The sequence below is a fragment of the Andrena cerasifolii genome, chromosome 12 (assembly GCF_050908995.1).
Source record: "Andrena cerasifolii isolate SP2316 chromosome 12, iyAndCera1_principal, whole genome shotgun sequence".
In the NCBI taxonomy this organism is placed as follows: Eukaryota; Metazoa; Arthropoda; class Insecta; order Hymenoptera; family Andrenidae; genus Andrena; species Andrena cerasifolii.
This window is the reverse complement of record NC_135129.1, coordinates 3,041,447-3,060,813: the sequence shown is the minus strand read 5'-3', so window position 1 is coordinate 3,060,813 and position 19,367 is coordinate 3,041,447. Positions and strand designations below refer to the sequence as shown.

At 42.1% G+C, this 19,367-nt stretch overlaps 1 protein-coding gene across 2 annotated transcripts in view; it reads right to left on the bottom strand.

The window, feature by feature from the left end:
- The window catches only part of LOC143375338 (furin-like protease 1), a 305,117-nt gene that overhangs the window by 26,308 nt on the left and 259,442 nt on the right, over window positions 1-19,367 (bottom strand). Inside the window, exons 6-11 of one of the 2 annotated variants that reach the window (XM_076824338.1) lie at window positions 17,261-17,433; window positions 10,505-10,922; window positions 9,854-9,971; window positions 9,005-9,086; window positions 8,302-8,512; window positions 4,417-5,151 (exon numbers count right to left, since the gene is read on the bottom strand). In XM_076824338.1, the coding sequence (XP_076680453.1) occupies window positions 4,417-5,151; window positions 8,302-8,512; window positions 9,005-9,086; window positions 9,854-9,971; window positions 10,505-10,922; window positions 17,261-17,433 (1,737 nt within the window). The remainder of the gene's footprint in view (window positions 1-4,416; window positions 5,152-8,301; window positions 8,513-9,004; window positions 9,087-9,853; window positions 9,972-10,504; window positions 10,923-17,260; window positions 17,434-19,367) is intronic. The other variant, XM_076824337.1, reaches the window with a different exon arrangement.

Below are 19,367 nucleotides of genomic sequence, written 5' to 3'. Positions count from 1 at the left end.
TTTGTAAAAATGGAAGACACTACTGGGAGGGTTTCTCTGGGGAACCGGCGGGGGAATTGGATACTTCGGGGAGCAGTGCCTCTTTGTACTCGTAACGGTGAATTTAGGAGGGAGCCGCATCAAAAAGGGGGTGGTCTCGCGTTTCAGTGAAATATGAATCGATGATGCACGGCGGCAGCCACTTAATTTCCTATGCGTGGGTATCTTGAGGCCGCGGTGTACTTTTCTGGGAGCAGGGAAGTTTGAAACTGGTATGTACTGCGGGGGTAGTTAAGGATTATGGTTGAGGGTAGTTAGGAGGAGCTAGCCAAATACCTGGAATGGGGGAGTAACGTGTGCTTAGTATTGTAATCGTTGTGCTGGATATTATGGAACTTCTGTGACAAGTTGGAGCCACTCGACTGTTCCATAGCTCGTTAACTGATTAAGGAATCCTAATAGTGGTCCAGGGTTTTTAGAAATTTCTGTAAAAAAAAAAAACTAAAAATAGGTACGTCTTTTCAGGAATCGCTAGTTTCAGCGACGAATACGAACTCGTGAAAAAAGTTAAAATGCCAAAACAGGCAGTATTTCGCTAATAATTAAAAAAATGTTAGTGCTACTGAAAAATATTTTAGACAAAAATTAAAGAGCATTCAATTCTGCAGAAAAAGGGTTGTATAATGTTTTTTCGCAAATGCAACCGTTTTTCCGATAACGCCCGGCAAGGGTGCTCCTACTGTAATATTGTACTGTTTTCCAAAAATCCGGGTGGTACTGCGTGTACATTCACAAGGGAAGATCCCGAACCTGGAAATTCAAAAAATTCTGAAGCTTTATGAATATGTAGAGGAGTTCCTCCTGATTACACCGCTATTTTTGTTTGCTGCCCAAATTCACTCGAAGGAGGGTGGAACTACCCCTGAAAATTCGGCTATTTTCCGATTTTGTGTCATAACTCGCGAACTGTAAGACATAGAAAAAGTGTCAAGACAAATGTTACTTCTTTTAATTTACTTCTTTTAATTAGATCCATCATTTGGTAAAAAAATTATTTTACAGTTCATACGTTATAACACAAAATCGGAAAATAACCGGCTTTTCAGGGGTCAATTACACCACTTTAGAGTGAATTTTGGCAGCAAATAAAAATTGCGTTGTAATCAGAAAGAAATTCCTTAAATATTCACAAAGTTTCAGATCCTTTTGAATTTCCGATTTCGAGATTTTCGGGACCTTGTCAGCGCAAAAAATCGTTATAGAGCCTTTTTAATGCAGAATTTAATGCTCTTTAATTTTTGTCCGAAACATTTTTGGTGATCTTTTCATTATCTCCACCAGTGTACGTGTAAAAGTCTTCCCTTACCGATTCGTTGTGTTGCAAATTGGACGAAGAAGGAACTATCTCGACTATTAAAGTCGAACGAAGCCAAGTATATTTTCGCGTTGAGTAACTATAAATTTCCAATTACCAGCGGCGATAAAATCGATATTATAGTTCACGTGCTACAGGAATGTAAGGCGGAAGGTAGTAAAGCGTCTGGGCATCGGGACGCCCTGGGATACGCATCGTTTTACGAACTGTCGAGGGAAATAACTCGCTCGGGACAGGATGGGAACGTTAAAGGCCAATGGGAGCGTCGATGTCGTTATCCCTCTGATAAAAGATCGGCGAGATGAGCGGAGATCGTCTTTAAATTCTTCGGTGGGCTCTGGGGGAATATTTTACGCGTTAAATCGAATTTCAAAGGCGAGGGAGAACGGAACATATTCTCCGAAATAGAATCTAGAATTCTAGAATAATAGGTGACGAATAAATATTATCCTGCTATCGAATGTGAATATTTTTTTCCATCGAACTCAGCTAATATTCATTCATATTATTATTTAAACGAAACTTTGTGAACGCCACGTGCAAAGTGCCTTTTTGTTTTTGTAAAAACGGGTGAGTATTTCGTGACAGGAAGGATACGTTTCACATCGAGAAAATGAATAACATTTTCTAGCTGAGGATTCATGCAATTCAGCTGCGTGTAATGCTACGCTGCTCACGAGAAATGAGTAGGTACTGAAACGGAAGTGTAATCGCCACAATGTTGTGCAATATGCATATCGCGGTGCCGTTAGTTTGCAACGAGCAATAAGGGGACTTTCTACTTTATTAATGCTAATAAAGCAGGAAATCATATTAAACGCTTCACCCCCCCCCCCCCCGTTTCTGGAGCAAGCCCGGGACAAACTGGTTTATTTCATCTTCCCAAACGCGGAAAACAAAATTCCTCGCGGAAATATGGAATACCTGTTGAAGTGGATTGGCGTAATGGACTGGCCACGAGCACGGAGTTCACTTTTTTTTTTTTCAACGACACAAATTAAGCGAAATCCCGCTTTTCCACTAAAATGGCCCGAATATTTTCAGATCTCTGCCAGAAAATATATGTGGATAGTGAAAAGTAAAAAGGGGAATCTGCTAAAAAAATTGGCTAAAAGGGACTGGCACTTGTGTAATCTGTTGGCGTCACAGGTTTACAAGTATTTGCTCGCTATTATTTAACTTCTAAGCAGGTGTCTGCGATCATGTTAAGCAACTGATAACGTCTACGTGCTAAGTTGCATGTTGTGATGGCGCTCCCTAAGATCCATCTCTACTGAACACACATTCTCATGCATACCAGCGAATCAAGCAGGCAGGCATTACCTACAGGCTAAGTCATCGCAAGTTTTGATTAAATGGCACAGCCTGCGTACACCTACCTTGCCAAGTTTCCCTATTATGATCATGGTAAATTTAAAGAGACTAGACTTCAATCATCACTATGAAAAAACTTTGTTGGTCTAATAGTTAGCGCGTCCACTAAAACTAAATTGGCATGCGGCTAAAGTTTCGTCGAAAGCATTTAGTTAGCGTGCCATTAATATCTACTTGTTTCAGTGAAATAAAATTAATCCTTTGGTTTTGTGAATTAATTTTGGTTATGATACTATTCAACCATATTGGGAATTTTGAGTTGTAGCATTAGTATACCATTTGTTAATTGTTTGAAGCTTGCAAGTGTTAAGTAAAGTGTGAGTGAGATAACTTAAAAGAGATTTGAAATTATCGGTGTGTAGGATAAGGAGAATTAATAGTACGTCGGTATTTAATTAAAAAAATCTCCGCTGTCTAGTTTCTATGTCAGTGTATCTGTATAAGTCTACAATGTGCACACGAAACCGATGGGAATATTGGGAAATCGTCTCGTGGATATCCATGGGAGCAAGCGGTACAGAATCAACAACATATGGGTAAAATTAACAACGATTACATTGAAGTGCAGTTACATAACAAACGGAGAAGAAGGGGCACGAAAAACTAAACTGTCTCAAATTCATTGAACCCTGTAACTTTACACATGGGTGCACTTCTATCTTACACTACTCTTGCGAGATGCATCAAGAAACTGCGTGTAACGTGCACCCTTGAATGCACGTGCCAAGCATCGAAAGCTGAACGAGCTGTTGCAAGTGAGAAAGAAGACGAACAATCTTCAATTCCATGTAACATTCTCAACTTGAAAATCCACAAGTTTTATCTACAATGTCTTCAACTCAACCCCTGAAAATACTCAAGATATTTAAAAAATTATTTAAATAACGAATCAAATAAAAATTACATTAACTTTAGATTATTTGACGAATAAAGTTAATTTTTTTATTCGTCGAGCGTTTTAACTTCAGCGTCAAATAAATTTTCCACATATAACTTTAATTTTAACTATAACTTTTATTTTAAAATAGAAAATTATTCGACGTCGAATAAAGTTAAACTAAAAGTTGAAAGTTGAAAGTTAAGAGTTAAAAGTTGAAAGTTGAAAGTTGAAAGTTGAAAGTTGAAAGTTGAAAGTTGAAAGTTGAAAGTTGAAAGTTGAAAGTTGAAAGTTGAAAGTTGAAAGTTGAAAGTTGAAAGTTGAAAGTTGAAAGTTGAAAGTTGAAAGTTGAAAGTTGAAAGTTGAAAATTAAAAGTTAAAAGTTAAAGTTAAAGTGAAAAAAAATATTCGACGCTGAAATTGAACCGTTCGACGAATCAAATTAGCGTTATTCGTGGAATAATAAACTTAACCCGGGCCAACTTTATTCGACACGTCACGAACGTAATCTTTTCAACTTTTATTCCTAATCGAAATGTTACTTAAATAAAAATTTAGTAACACACTTCCCTAGCTTCCCCCTTACAAAACAGCTGCAATATCCCAGTGCTGGTGAAAAGAAACTTTAAAACTGATTTCTTCACATATTTTCATAACAAAATAATCTAAGAATTTCCGTTCACAGTTTAAACTGTCTTTCAACCCCCACTGTACATCCCCCCATTACATGTCACTTGCAACATAGCTCTCGGCAGGCACACCACTCAAGGGCCCCAGTTACACGACTACACATCCAACGAAATGGGAATACCCTTGTCGAAGTTCTTCGAATCGAACTGCTCGTCCTGCAGTAACTCCAGGCCCTTGGCCCTGGTGGCGTGCTGGCCGGGCCCGCGCACCCCGGCGTACACAGGATACAGTGGATAGAGCTGTTGGATTTTCGAGTACTGCTGGAATATCTCCGGCACATTGTCGACTATAGGTTTGGCCGGCGGCTCCAAGAGGATCAGGCCCCTTTGGAGTGACGAGGCCGTGACTATGTTGAGTATCCTCTGTCTCATGGCCACTCTGGGTGTGGAGGTGGTCGTGGTGGGTCTGGTCGGGGCGACCGTAGTGGTAACGGGGCTAGGTGTGCTCCTCCCGCGCGGCCTGGAGGTGACCAGCCGAACTTCCCCAGCAGGATTCGGCCCCCTGGCTGCAGTCAGGCCCCTCAACGTTTGCACAGTGGGCCTCGGCGTTGGTTTATTCGCGGACTTGCCGTTCTTGTGCTGGCCCCGAGCCTTGCCCTTCCTCTGAGACTGAATCTGCACGTTCACCACGTACGGCGGGCTCAGGTTCCCAGACTTCTCGGACTTGTGCTGGGGCTGCTTGTTCTTCGGGCTCGTCAGGCTGTTCTGCGCTTTCGAGAAGCCAGTTTCCCGAGGCTTCACGAACGGTCTTCTGGGGATGCTGACGCCAGCGGGGTTGTACAGCGCGTACTCGGTGCGATCAGGCAGCGTCGATGTCCCGTAGAAAATCAACGCCCACTCGTGGAGAGTCGCGCGACCTGATTCGCCGTGGCGGGGGGCAGCAGAAAATCGGAGAACACCGTTACCGTTTTTGGGCAGACAATTGCCGAGGTTGGGGGAAGTATCGTGCAATCATTTCTGTATTGGCTTTTACTTTCGCAACCAGAAAAACACACAGAGTGCAATCTCTTTTGTGTGTTTCGTTTAGAACAGGAACTTTCATAGGAATATGCTATTCAGAGTCGATGGATTTGCACAGTGAGTGTTACAGATTGAGCCCTGTAGTTACTGCAGAACTTGATAAAATGATGTGTATATCTAATGGCACAACAGACGGGTGACAGCGATTAACCGAGCCCTGCAATTGTACAGTTTGACGAGCCTGATTGTTCGCTAAGTAGTTGGAGTACAAGTGCTCCGAACGGAGATTGGACTGACAGATGGAAGTTCGAGTGCTTCCCATAAATTCTGACTGAAGACTGACTTAGAGACTGCAGGTTGAAAGTTTGATTGCTTTCAAGATACCTAGGTGCTGTCAGATTGAAAACCAACGAGTGCCTAGAATCTTCCATCCTCCTACGATCCTCGTCTTCTAATTACCTTCCTCCAAATGCATCCTATTCCGAAAGCCCACTTATCAAAGAACTGGCGCAGCGAAACCATATCCACCCACTGTTAACACCCTCGGGATATTTTAAAACCCCAACTTCCCTCCAGTAATCCAGCAGAAAAGTCTCACAAACCAAGAGCTGCGCTGACAATGGCGGATTAGGCAATCATCGACGATTATTCCTCAACAGGGCGATGGACTCGCGGAGCAGTACAATATTGTGCTTAGCCAAGGACAACAGAGCTAGGCCCGTTGCGCGGAGGATCAAGGCAAACACTAGGCGTGATGGTTTAAATACCTGTACTTGGAATGTACCCCGCGCATTATGCAGCACAATGGAGGGAGCATCCAGCTTATGCGGGGTTGCGCCAGGCTACAAGCTCCTGTTAACGCGGACTTCGTGCACACATCCGCTTTAACAGGGCCTGTGGCAGAGGGTTCAAGTGGTTCTGACGGTTCCGCCCTGCACAAGGTCAGCCGCTCCCTCCGCGCGGTGGATGATGGGACCTCCATCGGTGCTGGGTGGAATCGCGGGGGAACACGCCTCGAATATGGAATTATGCCCTTGGGAGGCGATGCAGCAGCTTACGCGGGCCCCACGTGCACGGTTTACGAGAGTTCCCTTCATGTCCTCGAAGATGAGACGATAAGATAGCAGCTGGCTGTTACTGCACCCGATAGGTGCTAGGATCTACGTAGACGACGATAAACGGCCCCGTTCCACCGGGGGCATCGAGTTTAAGTGAATCGACGACGTTCTATGGAATCGTCGAAGAAACGTGTAATTATTCTCGTTAAATGAGGGTTGGTTGGTACGACTGCTTGGAAATGGCATTCGCGGTTGAAGATGATGAAGGTATGCGATCACTTGTTATGTATATATGTATGCATGTATATTTGATAACAGAGAGAATAGAAAAAAAGATAGAGTCGGAGATTATTGCTGGGCTTTATCAAATTGCTGCTCCTTTTCTTTTAGTATAGGTGCCATTTGGCAACCATTCAGGGGACAACTGGAGAAATATAATACAGCTTAATGACTTGAGATGTCATGAATGTGATAGCTTTTACTCGAAAACTTCATCTCTCAAATAGTGGGAGTAAAGTAAATATGTAATAATTTTCATTGGAAGACCAAAAATTCAAAATTCAAAATATCCGTATTTTCCCTTTTGAACCACCGTTTACATATATAAATTTACGTGAAAATTGGTTAACATTTTGCAAGAGAAATTGACAAAAAAGTGTTAAATTTTAATATATTCTTCAAACAGAGATATTTTTCTAAAAACTGTTAGAGGGCTAGATTCGTTCATAAAAAACACACATTTTAAAAAGAAGATTTTGTTCTACGCCTAATAGTTATCGAGATATTCCAGAAAATATGTTTTCGACCTCCAACTTTAGGGGCTGTTTTCACCCCTTCAACATGGAGGACTGCCGATTACAAGAAGTACGTGTCAAATATTTTTCTGAGAACTACTTCTTACCAAAACCCCATATCTTCTCTTGTATGAAGACGTTTGGACTGAAGAGATTGGAGAGGAAGATTACAGCTTTTAATAATAATCGAATTGCAACTAAAGTAGAATGAAACGATTGCTATGAGCTAAGGAATATCCAAACTGTACCACAGACATGCGGAAACATGTTCTATTATCTCAGTGACGATGACGGTGGGGCTTTACAGAAACACCTGCGCCTCGACTATGCCTAACGTATAAAAGTTAGCGCTGGCAATTTACTATGCAGGGATACGAGATGCAGATGTATTCCACTTAGGGACAAATTTTACGCAGGTATCGGCTTTAATGGACCTGTAAAAGCCCCATTAAATAGCCATGGCACTTGCGCAAAGTCGTTTGCTTCCCTTGGTGAGGGAAAGATGACTTCGCTGAAGACGCGATACCAGCTCAAAATCATCTGAGAATGACAGTACGGAGTCTGTTCTGCGCAGGGATTATTGTCTTTTACGTAGACTCATAGTTGCGTGTAAAATTAAATAATCCTCTGAAGGACGTAACCATGGAGTGTCTTCTCGCAAAATTGAACTTCACGCGTGATTATCTTTCCTCCAAATCCATCCTAAATATCAAGCTACATGTGTACCTTCTTAATAGCATTGGTTCTTGAAAAAAGATGAAAGTCTTAGATGACAAGATGAGAGCCTAATTTAGAAGCTTATTCAGAGGTGTGTAGGAATGAAAATATGTTAATAGTTGTTACACGGGAGGTTCACTTTGCTCCTTAACACTAATTTAGATATAGAAAGAGACTGATGTACCCTGTATCTTTAAATTACATCGACTGGGATGTTACTTCGATACCATTAGTAAGCTCGTTTCTTTCGTTTCAGAGTTAAAACTTCAGCTTAGAAACTGATCATATCTCCTATCGATATCAATGGTCGAAGTCTCGCCTAGGGTATTAACTAGAGTTTAGACACTTGTTTGGGCAACGAACTACCCGCGAAATTGAATTTCGCGCGGTGCCTGATAGGAAGTCTCGCTCCAGCTTATCAGAAAATATTGTACGCGACGATGGAAGAGAACAAAGAGGTGGGGCACAATGGGCTTACCTTGATATCGACCCTCATTGTGGATTTCAAGCTTCCAAGTGCCGTGTGGCCTTTCTCCCCAAGTGTGAACCGACATAAATGGCCATTGATTGAAACCAGTCTTCGAGACGTCGTGCGGCCTTTTTGCAAGCAGAGTACTCTTCGTGCCCTGTGGAGATGTTAGTTGTATCTGAAGATCCCCTCGTCTCGAGGCCATCAGGGATACCTTCGCCTGCGACAGACGAATAATCGATCAGTGGCACTCGGAGTATCGCCTTTCTGAAATTTCAATTTTCCCGTGGAACCTTCCAAGGCGAAAGGCTCTTACAACAATCCACTGAAAATAGTCCGCTAGTCCCTACATCTACTTGTATTATTCATGGGCAAGGAACCCTGTGCCACCGAGAAACGTGACGTTTCGTTTATGATTTCGAGCCCAATAGAGATAGGATTTTACGATGGAATATAAACCCTTTGAGGAAAGTTTTTATTATCCTATTAGGAAGGGATTGTTCGACTACCCTTCAAGTTTCTAAGTGAACCGTTGGAAGGCGGAGTGATTAATCGAGAACTCGATGTGCGCTGGTGACCAATTTTCAGAGTGCCTCATTCTTCCTTCGTCACGTGACGAAACGCACGCGACAGTTTTCCATGTCAAAGTGATTGCAAGCTGTCGCGGAGTAAACTATTAATCTGCTGCTTACACGAGTGACGGAACACTTACCTGTACGTGCTCAAGAAAATTAACACCGCTACACTCCTTGACGTGCAATTCCAGGGTTAACTGGCTCTTTGGCGGTATTGGCCTGCAACACACGTGAAATTCAGGTCAGTCACGGGAATGGAACGGCAGGGATTTATTCGAACATGCTGATTCCAGTGATTTCATTCAAACAGGGAAAATTACTGTACCGCAACGCTCGCCATTTTCTGATTCTAGCAGTACTTTTTTCGCTTTCGAGGTATTTCATCGCCCATAAAATTCTGCTGCCCCGAGGGGCGACGACGGCGAAACGGTTGGCGTTAAATCAGGTGTACGGGTAGCGAAATCTGTTTCGAGAAATCGATTTATCCCCCGCGATTGCGGCGAAAAACGAAGTAAACGCGCTCCAAGTGGCGATAGATCGTGTTGCATCGCAGTTCCCGCGCAGTCATTTAATTTGCAGAAGTTTCGCAACTACACGTGGTGTTCTGGGACGTTCATAATTTCTGGGGAATTGTGTTTTGTTGTGGAACGAGGGCGGGTTAATTCTCTTGAAAGGGAATGCGATATTTCTACAACTAGTAGTTCTGAGTGTAGAATTATGTTCAATTATACTCAGAATAGAATTCCATTAACCGAGGTATAGGATGCCATCGTATTCGATTAAGAGATTACTGTACATCAGAACTTTAGTAGCATGATGCGAACGACAAATTGATGAGTACCTTTGAGCTCCACCAGGAAGAAAATGTACTTAGAGATCTCTCATCAATATGTGTACACATTTCAAAGTACAATGAATTAGAACAAGTTACCATCCCTAATAAGGATAATGATCAATATTCAAAATATTCGGAAATAGCAATTTACCTGCCCATATGTGGCGCAGAAACTTCACACTTGTGCTGCTCCGGCACTGTTCGCCATCTCCTTGCTAGACGCACCATGGCAGCAGCATCCATTAGCCCATACCCGAAACTATGGCTCACTAAACATAAATCACAATTCTGAGCTTTCACACAAATGAAACCACGTCCTAATGATCCCAATTCCTTCAGAGCACAGTTGGGCATTACCTAAATAAAAAATTACCTAAATAACGGATCGAATGACAGTTAAATAAGTAAAATGAGAGAATTAACTTTACTCGTCGAATAAAAAAATTAACTTGATTCGATACACGAAGAATAATTTATTCATTATTCGAAATTTTTATTTGAATAAAAATTTTGCCCATCTCTGCTTCAGACATACAGACACTACCATTGTGTTTAGATTCAACCCAGAGTTAGGAGCGATGGGGCCGCAGTGAATGGAGGGGGAAACACCTACAGGAGTGGTGGTTATGTGTGCATGAACTGCGCCTGCGTCAGTCACGCACACATTACCACCGCTCCTGTAGGTGTTTCCCTCTCCATCACTGCGGCCCCATCGCTCCTAACTCTGATTCAACCTACCCCCAACTCTCAACCCCTATTCAAATTCCACAATCCCACAAACATTAAGAATCCCTCGACTCACCGTTCCTCCCAACCCCGTTGGTCACCCAGTCCGGGGACTTCAAGTTCGCTGGCTTCGCCGTCCTGACGACGATGTGCTGCATGTCCCTCCAAGTGAGCTCCTTGTTGGCCTCGAGGGCGAGGGCGCAGATACCGGCGGCCAACGGTGCCGACGCAGACGTCCCCGTGTGACTGCTGGTGCAATGCTGATGCAGATCGGTAGTGACCACTTGCTTCTCGCCCGTGGAGCCGGAGCTGTAGGTGGTGGCCAGGGTGGAGGAGCAGGCCTCGCTGTACCATGGCACCTGGCCGTTCTCCGTCGCGCTGCTGATGGACAACGTCCAGATGCTGTTCGTGTAGCCGTCGCAGTTGCAGTTGTCGTGGTCCCTGCCGCCGTTCCCCGACGCCCACACGAAGATCGAGCCTTTGCCATTGCGACCCTGCCGATTAAATTGGTGAGCTTGGAGAATCGAGGAATCGCCTCGAGGAATTTTTCCAAGGAAGGAGGATGGAGGAGGTTAATTGATCGACTCGCCTTAATTGGACGTCAGGGCGTGTCTTAGTTCTTGGTTGTTCGTGGGACAGTTGTTGGTTCTGGAGGTAGGAGTTTAGGAAACTGGGAATTAGTGGGAAAGGAATCTCACGTGGTTTGTTGATTGGTGCTTCAGGGTGTAATTACTTCTTGTGACCATGTTTGATGGAGGATTTGGAGGGGGTTGAGGAACTTCTTGATATTGAGAAGGGAAAGCAATCTGTGAGGGAAATGAATTTGAAGGTTTTGTTAAGGGGAGCCCTATTTATTATAATGGTGGCCCCAATTCTTCCCTGAAATAAAAACACCAAGGATTTTCTTATTTCTAGTACAATTAGATTATCGACGAACCTAACAAACGAAACAAAAGTTGAAATTTGGTAAATTAGTGGGACTTCAAAGAAAAAGTTACGTTTCTGCCCCAATATATTTGTTGTGTACTATTTATGGAAAAAGAGTTGTTCAATTCAATTTATTTATCGAAGTTTTAGGTTCATCGACATTGTAATTATACTAAAAATAAGAAAATCCTTGGTTTTTTTTTATTTCAGGGAAGAATTGAGGTCACCATTATAATCGCAAATTTGCAACTCCGGCGCGCGAGTCCTAACGAACGTTTTCATATATCTCCATTTCTACCCAGCAGTTTGTAACGAAAAAATTAATTTTTATTATTTGAATGTGAACTAAAATAACCTGAAAGTTTAGAAAAGATCCGCTTAACAATTTCTTAGAAAAAAATTCCCAAGAATCACCTTATTCTTAGCGTCCTAAATAGGCCTCCACCCTTAAGGGGATGGAAATTCTCTGATTGTAAATTAAATGTAAGGGGATTTATTCTCGATGAAATTCAGCTTCGTTTGAAGCACCACTGAGATAACTTGCTATTTATATTTAATATGAGCAGATAGGACGTATCTGTGATTCGCTTTGAAAATGTTTCGATCAATATCACCGCGATTCTTGGCGAATAACGAATCTTATCTTGGCTGGTGACGATATGCCAATATGAAATGCAATTTCAATGCCTTTGCTCTCAGTTGGCTATGAAGTTTGTACCACTTCTGGCGCCGTTACAGTTTCCATGATTAAAGGACCATCCTTGAAATTATTGGATTAGTTAGCGCGGCATGTTAAACGCAGTTCTGTGCCACTAAATGCACTTACAGTTCTAAATGCACATACACACGACGACCTCCTTTGAGCTTCGTTAAATACAATATGATACGAAACGTCGAACACGTCTGAGAGCCAGTGAACAGTGGCCGAACGTTTCGTCTCGGTTTACAGCTGAGATCGTCATAAAATATCCCTAAGAGAAAATTGATTCTTGGTAATGCCTTCGAATAGAATTTGATTAAATTCTTCTACAACTACCACTTTTTATTTCGTTGATAATCTTCATTGCGATGCTGAATTCTTTTGAAGTCTACTGAATTCCTTTGAATTCTATTGAATTCTTTTGAATTCTACTGAATTCTTTTAAATTCTACTGAATTCTTTTGAATTCTGTTTAATTCTACTACATTCTTCAGAATTCTGCTGAATTCTTTTGAATTCCACTAAATTCTTTTGATTTCTACTAAATTCTTTTGAATTCTACTGAATTCTTTTAAATTCTACTAAATTCTTTTGAATTCTACTAAATTCTTTTGAATTCTACTGAATTCTTTTGCATTCTACTGAATTCTACTACATTCTTCAGAATTCTGCTGAATTCTGCTGAATAATTCTTTTGATTTCTACTGAATTCTTTTGAATTCTATTGAATTCTTTTTAATTCAGAACCACTATGAATGCAGAATTGTTTTTATTCTTAATAATGGACTAACGTGATTAGTGAAACCAGTAATTTACATGATTTCGTTTGCCTTCAAGTAGCACTTGTAGAAAGTTCGCCACCACGAGTTTATCAAAATCTTTCTAGCAAATATTAATCTATTTAGCATACGCTAGATTCTCGGAAGCTGCCGCGAGCAGCAAGAGTCTTTATGAATATTTAACGATTAACGTTGTATCGAGCAGGAGTGGTTTAAATTCAGAAGTAACAGTAATTATACCCGAATGATGAATTTATATCTCGGGACAACAGTGGTTGGCAGTAACTTTCCAACAGTAAGAAAACTGACCGTAAAAAGTTCTTTAGGTATTCAAATATCATGCAATAAATAATTTTCCACCCGCTGACTCTTTCCCGTAAATTCTCTGTCAAAGAGCAAATTAATAACTTCTACTAATTTCTAACGGGTAGAGAACGTTGGAGACTAATAAACGCGTTAGTAAAAATAACTACTGGAATAAACCTTAAACCAGTATTTGCCAAGCTTTTGATATTTTGATGATACGATGAAAGGAGTTCAATATTAAATGTGCAATGTTTCTTTCAAATTTCTGACGTTCGAGTCATTCTTGAACGCTCTACATTCCCGTTAATTTATTAGCACAAAGAGACGAAGAAAATTTATTTCAGCTTCCTCCAACGCTCGAGTTTATTTTCGCTCTAAAATTTGTTGCTGCGCACATAAGAAAAGGCAGCTTCGCAGAAACGAGCATTAATTCTATAAATCTATAGAGTGGCTGGGGATTTATGAGACGAAGGGTGAATAGAAAATGCAGAGCGGAAATAAAGTATAGTATCGCGAGGACAGGATAAAGGCCTGAAATTGAAGAATCTATTTTTCCTAAATTAATATCGAACTAAGGAAGACACTTTGCATCAGAGCATCAACTTTCTAAGCTCACGTATTCAGCATAAAATGCTACCTCAAAATGGCCACTAAACCGTTTATGACAGCCATGTCAAGGTAACGACACGATTAAATCCCCTTCACCTAATCGATTAACTGTATCAGAATTCGTTACTCGACGTGGCCAAGTACCTTTCACGAAAATGCATTACACGTCGGTTTTGATCATTATTAGACTCCACAGCTACCTCTATCTTACGAGCCATTAGCACTACATTTTCAATTAAGAAACAAAGTTACAGACACCTTCTCAATTCGAAACCACAGATCTTCAGCTAGCAAACAAGTACAACTTCTCAATTAGAATTCTCAACCAGAAAATACAGCTCCTTAACAAGAAAATTACAAGAACACTAAAAGGTCAAATAAGAAGTCGCCTAGTTCCTTAAAATAAACAATCCCCACAAGCCCACTATTTCCAATAAGAAACCTCAGCCGTTCCAGCAGATCGATTTACATATTACAAGCCGCGTGACTTCACTCAACCTTCGAATATAAATTCATTGCCCTCAGCGGAAAATGAAATAGCTGACGAGTGCCTTGAGCGACTAGTCGATCACTTTCCCTCGCCCGGGGTCGTGGCTAATTGCCCGCGCGCTATCTTCGCGGGCAGCCGGCGGAGTTTCGGGAATCTCGGTCCGAGTGAATTCTATTTTCCATCCGGCAGTGTTTTAACGAGTCCCCGGGACGAAAGTGGCCGCCAATATTTGCATATGACTTACGGCCGCCTCCCGGCGACTGGGCATAAAATGGTAATGCGTGCAGGTGCGGAGTACGCGGGGACAGGTCGCTTAAAAGCGGCCAATTAGGAACTTTACGAGGGCTGACCTCGACGCCGGAGTCTGTTAAGCCCGGTCCAGGCGAAGAAGTTGCTCGTTCTGCTGGGTAATCGAGTTACGGTTGTCCCAGGCAACGACCATTACGACGCGCGGCAGACTGATTCTTCGACCGGTCGAATAATTACGAGGCCATCGACATCTTTTATGTAATACCAATTATCGGCTGCGTTGATTTTCTCTTGGGGCTGCTTCGGCACTTGGTCGAGGAGAGACGTAAGCTTTCGCGGTTGGAACCGGTGGACCTTGTGAAATGTCACAGTACTGGAGACGTTTGGAACAGTTAAGAGACCTCTGCTGGTTTCCACTCTTTACCAGGACCGAGGAATTAATATCTTCCTGTAGAAAGTCACACTAGCTTGTAATTTATGGTGAAATTGGAATAAGAATGGCAGATCCGGTCACCACAATTCTAAAACGTGGAGTAAGAAACTTCTAACGGACGCCTGGACATAGAGAATATTGATTTTAAGGGGAACGGAACACCACTCTGACGGCGGGAAAAGTAAGTCATTTTTAAGAATTTTTTTCAGGAATAATTTACAGTTTTCATATGAAATTTTTATTACCTACCTTTAGTACAATGTCTTACGGGACAGCAAAAAATAAATAAATAGAAAAACATGCATAAATTTTAATATATTAATTAATCTTCTAGACCCCCCACGCGTGTTGTTGAATGTGTAACTATGGAACAGCGGGTCCGAAATCAAATTTAATTTTTTTTTTTATAAACTATGTGAGTGTAGTTTCCGTTGCACGTTCGGATTTTTTGACTGAAAACAAATTTTTGAAATACGCTCGAAAAACTGTCCATTTTATTCGCGGATACTTCTAAAGCGCACCATTTTTACAAAAATAATTTATTTAAGAAATCGGTACGTGGAAAGGAAACTACATTCATATAGTTTATAAAAAAAAAATGAAATTTGATTTCGGACCTGCTGTTTCATAGTTACACATTCGACCAACTTGCGTGGGGGGTTTAGAAGATTAATTAATATATTAAAATTTATGCATGTTTTTTCATTTATTGTTTTATAGTCTCTTAAGACATTGTACTAAAGGTACGTAATAAAAATTTCATATGAAAACTGTAAATTATTCCTGAATAAAATTCTTAAAAACGGCTTACTTTTCCGGTCGTCACTGTGGTGTTTCCCCTTAAAGATCCCCCTATACGACTTGGCTCGCGCGTCTGACCAATGCTTGATGTTTCTACTTGCGCACTAGTCTTCGCACTTTTAGAACGATTGCTGTAACTACATCCTCGGTTTGTCAGAAATGCTTCTACCAAGTAATATCCTTAATTTATCTTAATCACTTTTAACCTATCCAACATTCACCATATCCCACGTGCGGAAGCCCTCCAACTACATCTCTCAACCACTCTCCCCGAACTCCCATAGGCGTTTCCCGCACAGGCCGCACCAACTAACCAAATACCCACAGATTCACATAACTGATAACAGATTCACATTGATATTCCTAACAAGCTAACGCCTTCGCCAAACAGGAACCATCTACCACCGAGCATCGCCTCGAATTACCCACGCGAGTCACACAAATATTCTTCGAAGAATGCCCGGATAAAAGGTACCAAGCATCAGGCGAGCCAAGTGTCGCGAGATCCCCCATTCGCCATCGCCGTCCCGACAATGCAGCGGGGAGACAATCGTCCCGGGGGGGGGGGGGCAGACCCCGCGTCCCGGTGACTCGAGACGTTTCGTTTTCGTTGATACCGCGGCATTGTTCGGGGCCCTTCTATTTAATTCGCAGCCGTACGCTGCATTCTAACGATCGGTCTTTCCCTCGGCGCGACGCAACGCCCGCTGACACGCCGGTGCTGCTTGTTGTACTGAGGAGCGAGATAAAGGGGGGGGGGGGCCGGCCCTCCTTCCCCGCGCAAGTTCTCCTCCGGCAAACGCAATCGAAGAGAGAGTCGCTTCCGAGCGACTGCCAGCCGGTATACATCGAGATAACAATGAGGTAGCTGCCGTTCCATTGTCGTCCCGCGGAAAGATCCCCGGGTACGCTTTTAGGTGATACATTTCTGGGAATTTCATTTCGCAGCGGCGAACGGGACCTCGCGATGCTATCGCGACGGCTAGATGAGACTTTTCTTGTATTACAAACGGAGTAACGAATCCCCCGTTTACGGGAGGGTGGGCTGCAGCCCCGTTTTATGCGCGCGGGAGCTTTATTCCTCGATAGCGTGGCCACTGGAACGAGCACAGTGGAGTAACGAGAGACACAAGCAAGGGAATTGGGGTAGATTGCGCGCTACTCTAATTTCATCCGCTGCAGGCTCGGCAAACAAATTTACTATTTTTCCTCCCGTTCAGGATGCCGGTAGAGTGTCTTAGCTCTCCGGCTTTACGTTCGGCGACGCTCCCAGCAGGGAAATTCGGCCGGGGATGCGCGAGTTGGTCTCGAGTATCGAGTAATTTTCAGCGACGACTTCTTTGGAACTATCGTCGCGCTTCTTTCGCCGTGCTAATGGAGTTGGCGGCCGCTGATTTGCCTCGTAACTCATTAAACTTCTAATGATTAGAGCCCTCGAGTGGACCGACCAGGGAAGGGGATTCGATGGCGACATTCTCGAGCGGAGCTTGTTTTAATCCATGGGGAGATATGGACTGGGTGGTGGAGGGTTTACTAACCTTCGTGATTCCTTCGATGAAAGCTCTGGTGGCGAGTTCACCGGGGCCGTCCACGGTTTTCCCATCGTCGTCCGGACCCCAGGATGCGCTGTAAATGTCGATGTGCTGGGGGTTCAGACTGAGAGACCTGGCCTCCACTGCGTCCGTTACGTCTCCGTCCAACATTCTCACTCCTGCAAGTGGACAAATAGAATCGGGGATATTTGATTAAGTACTGGGGGTTTTGGCGTTGCTTGTGGTTAAAGCGGTGGGACCGGGTAGTGTTGATAGTGTTTGTTAAGACAGCATGGATTTTGCAAGTTTTCTGCAACTGAGGTTGGTGCTAGATTGAGTCGTGAAGCTGAGGATTGCAAGATTGAAGTAAAGAGTTTGTAATAAATGAGTGATTTAGGTCGGTTCCGTGCTGGATTCGCTCTATCTCTTTCGTTTTAATAGGTGGACGAATTTAGAGCAATTTGTTTCGAGGGTCCATTCCACTTTGCCGATCGAAAAAGTGGCCTATTTTCAGGATGGTTTATTTCAGGAACTAAGGTACGGATTTTCATGTTTTTTTTTGTTAAATGTTTATTATTCCTTGCTATGTAGAATGGTATTTTTCATGTTTCTAAAATATAATTACAAATGTGCGGATTTAAATCGCAATGCTCCTCGGCTGTAAGGTGGTACTCAAATGATGAATATAGAATGTGTACAGAGGGAACTCAAAATATGTTGAGAATAGTGCAGTTTATTGCGAATGAGAGAATTGATGATTGAGGTGATACAAAGGTGTTTATCAGCTCGAGACACGAGAGACTACTGATGCGTATAACCGAGCGCTCGGGTCGGTCACGAGAGCGAGAGTGTATATGTGAGTGTAAATGAGGAACAGTATGTATGTATATGTGATCGCGAAAAGTAAATACAAGGTTCATCAGCTGATCCAGGTTTCTTTCGGCTGATGTGGAAAGAAAGAGGGATAGAAATAGAGAGAGAGAGATGATTTTGCCGAAACAGAACGAGTATGTCGTATAGGGGTGTACGCATAAACTGGACTAGAATCATCTAGATATCAGAAATAGTTTTTGTTCGATCCACAAAAAAACATCGAGAATAGACAGTAAATCCAGAACTTTTTCTTTACAAGGCCGCTATTTTGTAAGCACTGCTGATAAACTAATTCTAGTCTACTTTATGCGTCCACCCCTATAGGACACAATCATTCTATTTTTATCATTTTAGAACCACTTTGACGCCGAGGAGGACTTCCGCAGTGTTCTCACCGAGGCATAAACATTGCGACTTAAATCCATACATTTGTAATTATATTTTGGAAATATGAAAAATCCAATTCTATACAGCAAGTAATAATATTTAACAAAAAAATCTGAAATCCGTACAATAGTTCCTGAAAAAGACCCCTTGTTTAAGGGGAGATACCACGGTAATGGCCAGAAAAGTAAAGGTATCTTTGGAAATTTATTAAGAGCTAACTACGTATGGAATCTTTTTTAAACTTTCAGGACTTTTTATTGGATAGTTAAGTTATATGAATATCTTTTTTTAAATTTATTTAAAGCAAAGGTACTGGTCCTGTACAGCTTTTAAATCTGCTTTAAATAAATTTAAAAAAAGATATTCGTCTAACTTAAACATCCAATAAGAAGTCATAAAAGTTTAAAAAAGATTCATTATGTAGTTTGCTTTTAATAAATTTCCAAATATACCTTTACATTTTGAGCCATTACCGCGGTGTCCCCCCTTAACGTCCCCCAAAGTAGAATGGACCCTTAATCGATCGGCGAAAATACAAAGGAAACATATGAGACGAAATTTATAGAATATCGAGGGAGAATACCTTCGCCCATCATTTCTAGATTCAGAAAATACAGCGATAAGTCGAGAGCATTTATAAATACACTTCCAATTAACGCAATGCACATGAAACAGGATGTTCTTAAGCTTGTTCCTGAAATTCGAAATCCCTTGTACGAAACAATTTCGTAGCACTTGACTGGTAATTGGAGATTTATTGTTACGAATCCGTTCACACAGATTGTTCCGAGGTGAGTTCGCGGCAAGCAGTTTCCAGATTACCGGCCACTAAATATTGTTCCTAACTAGAGGG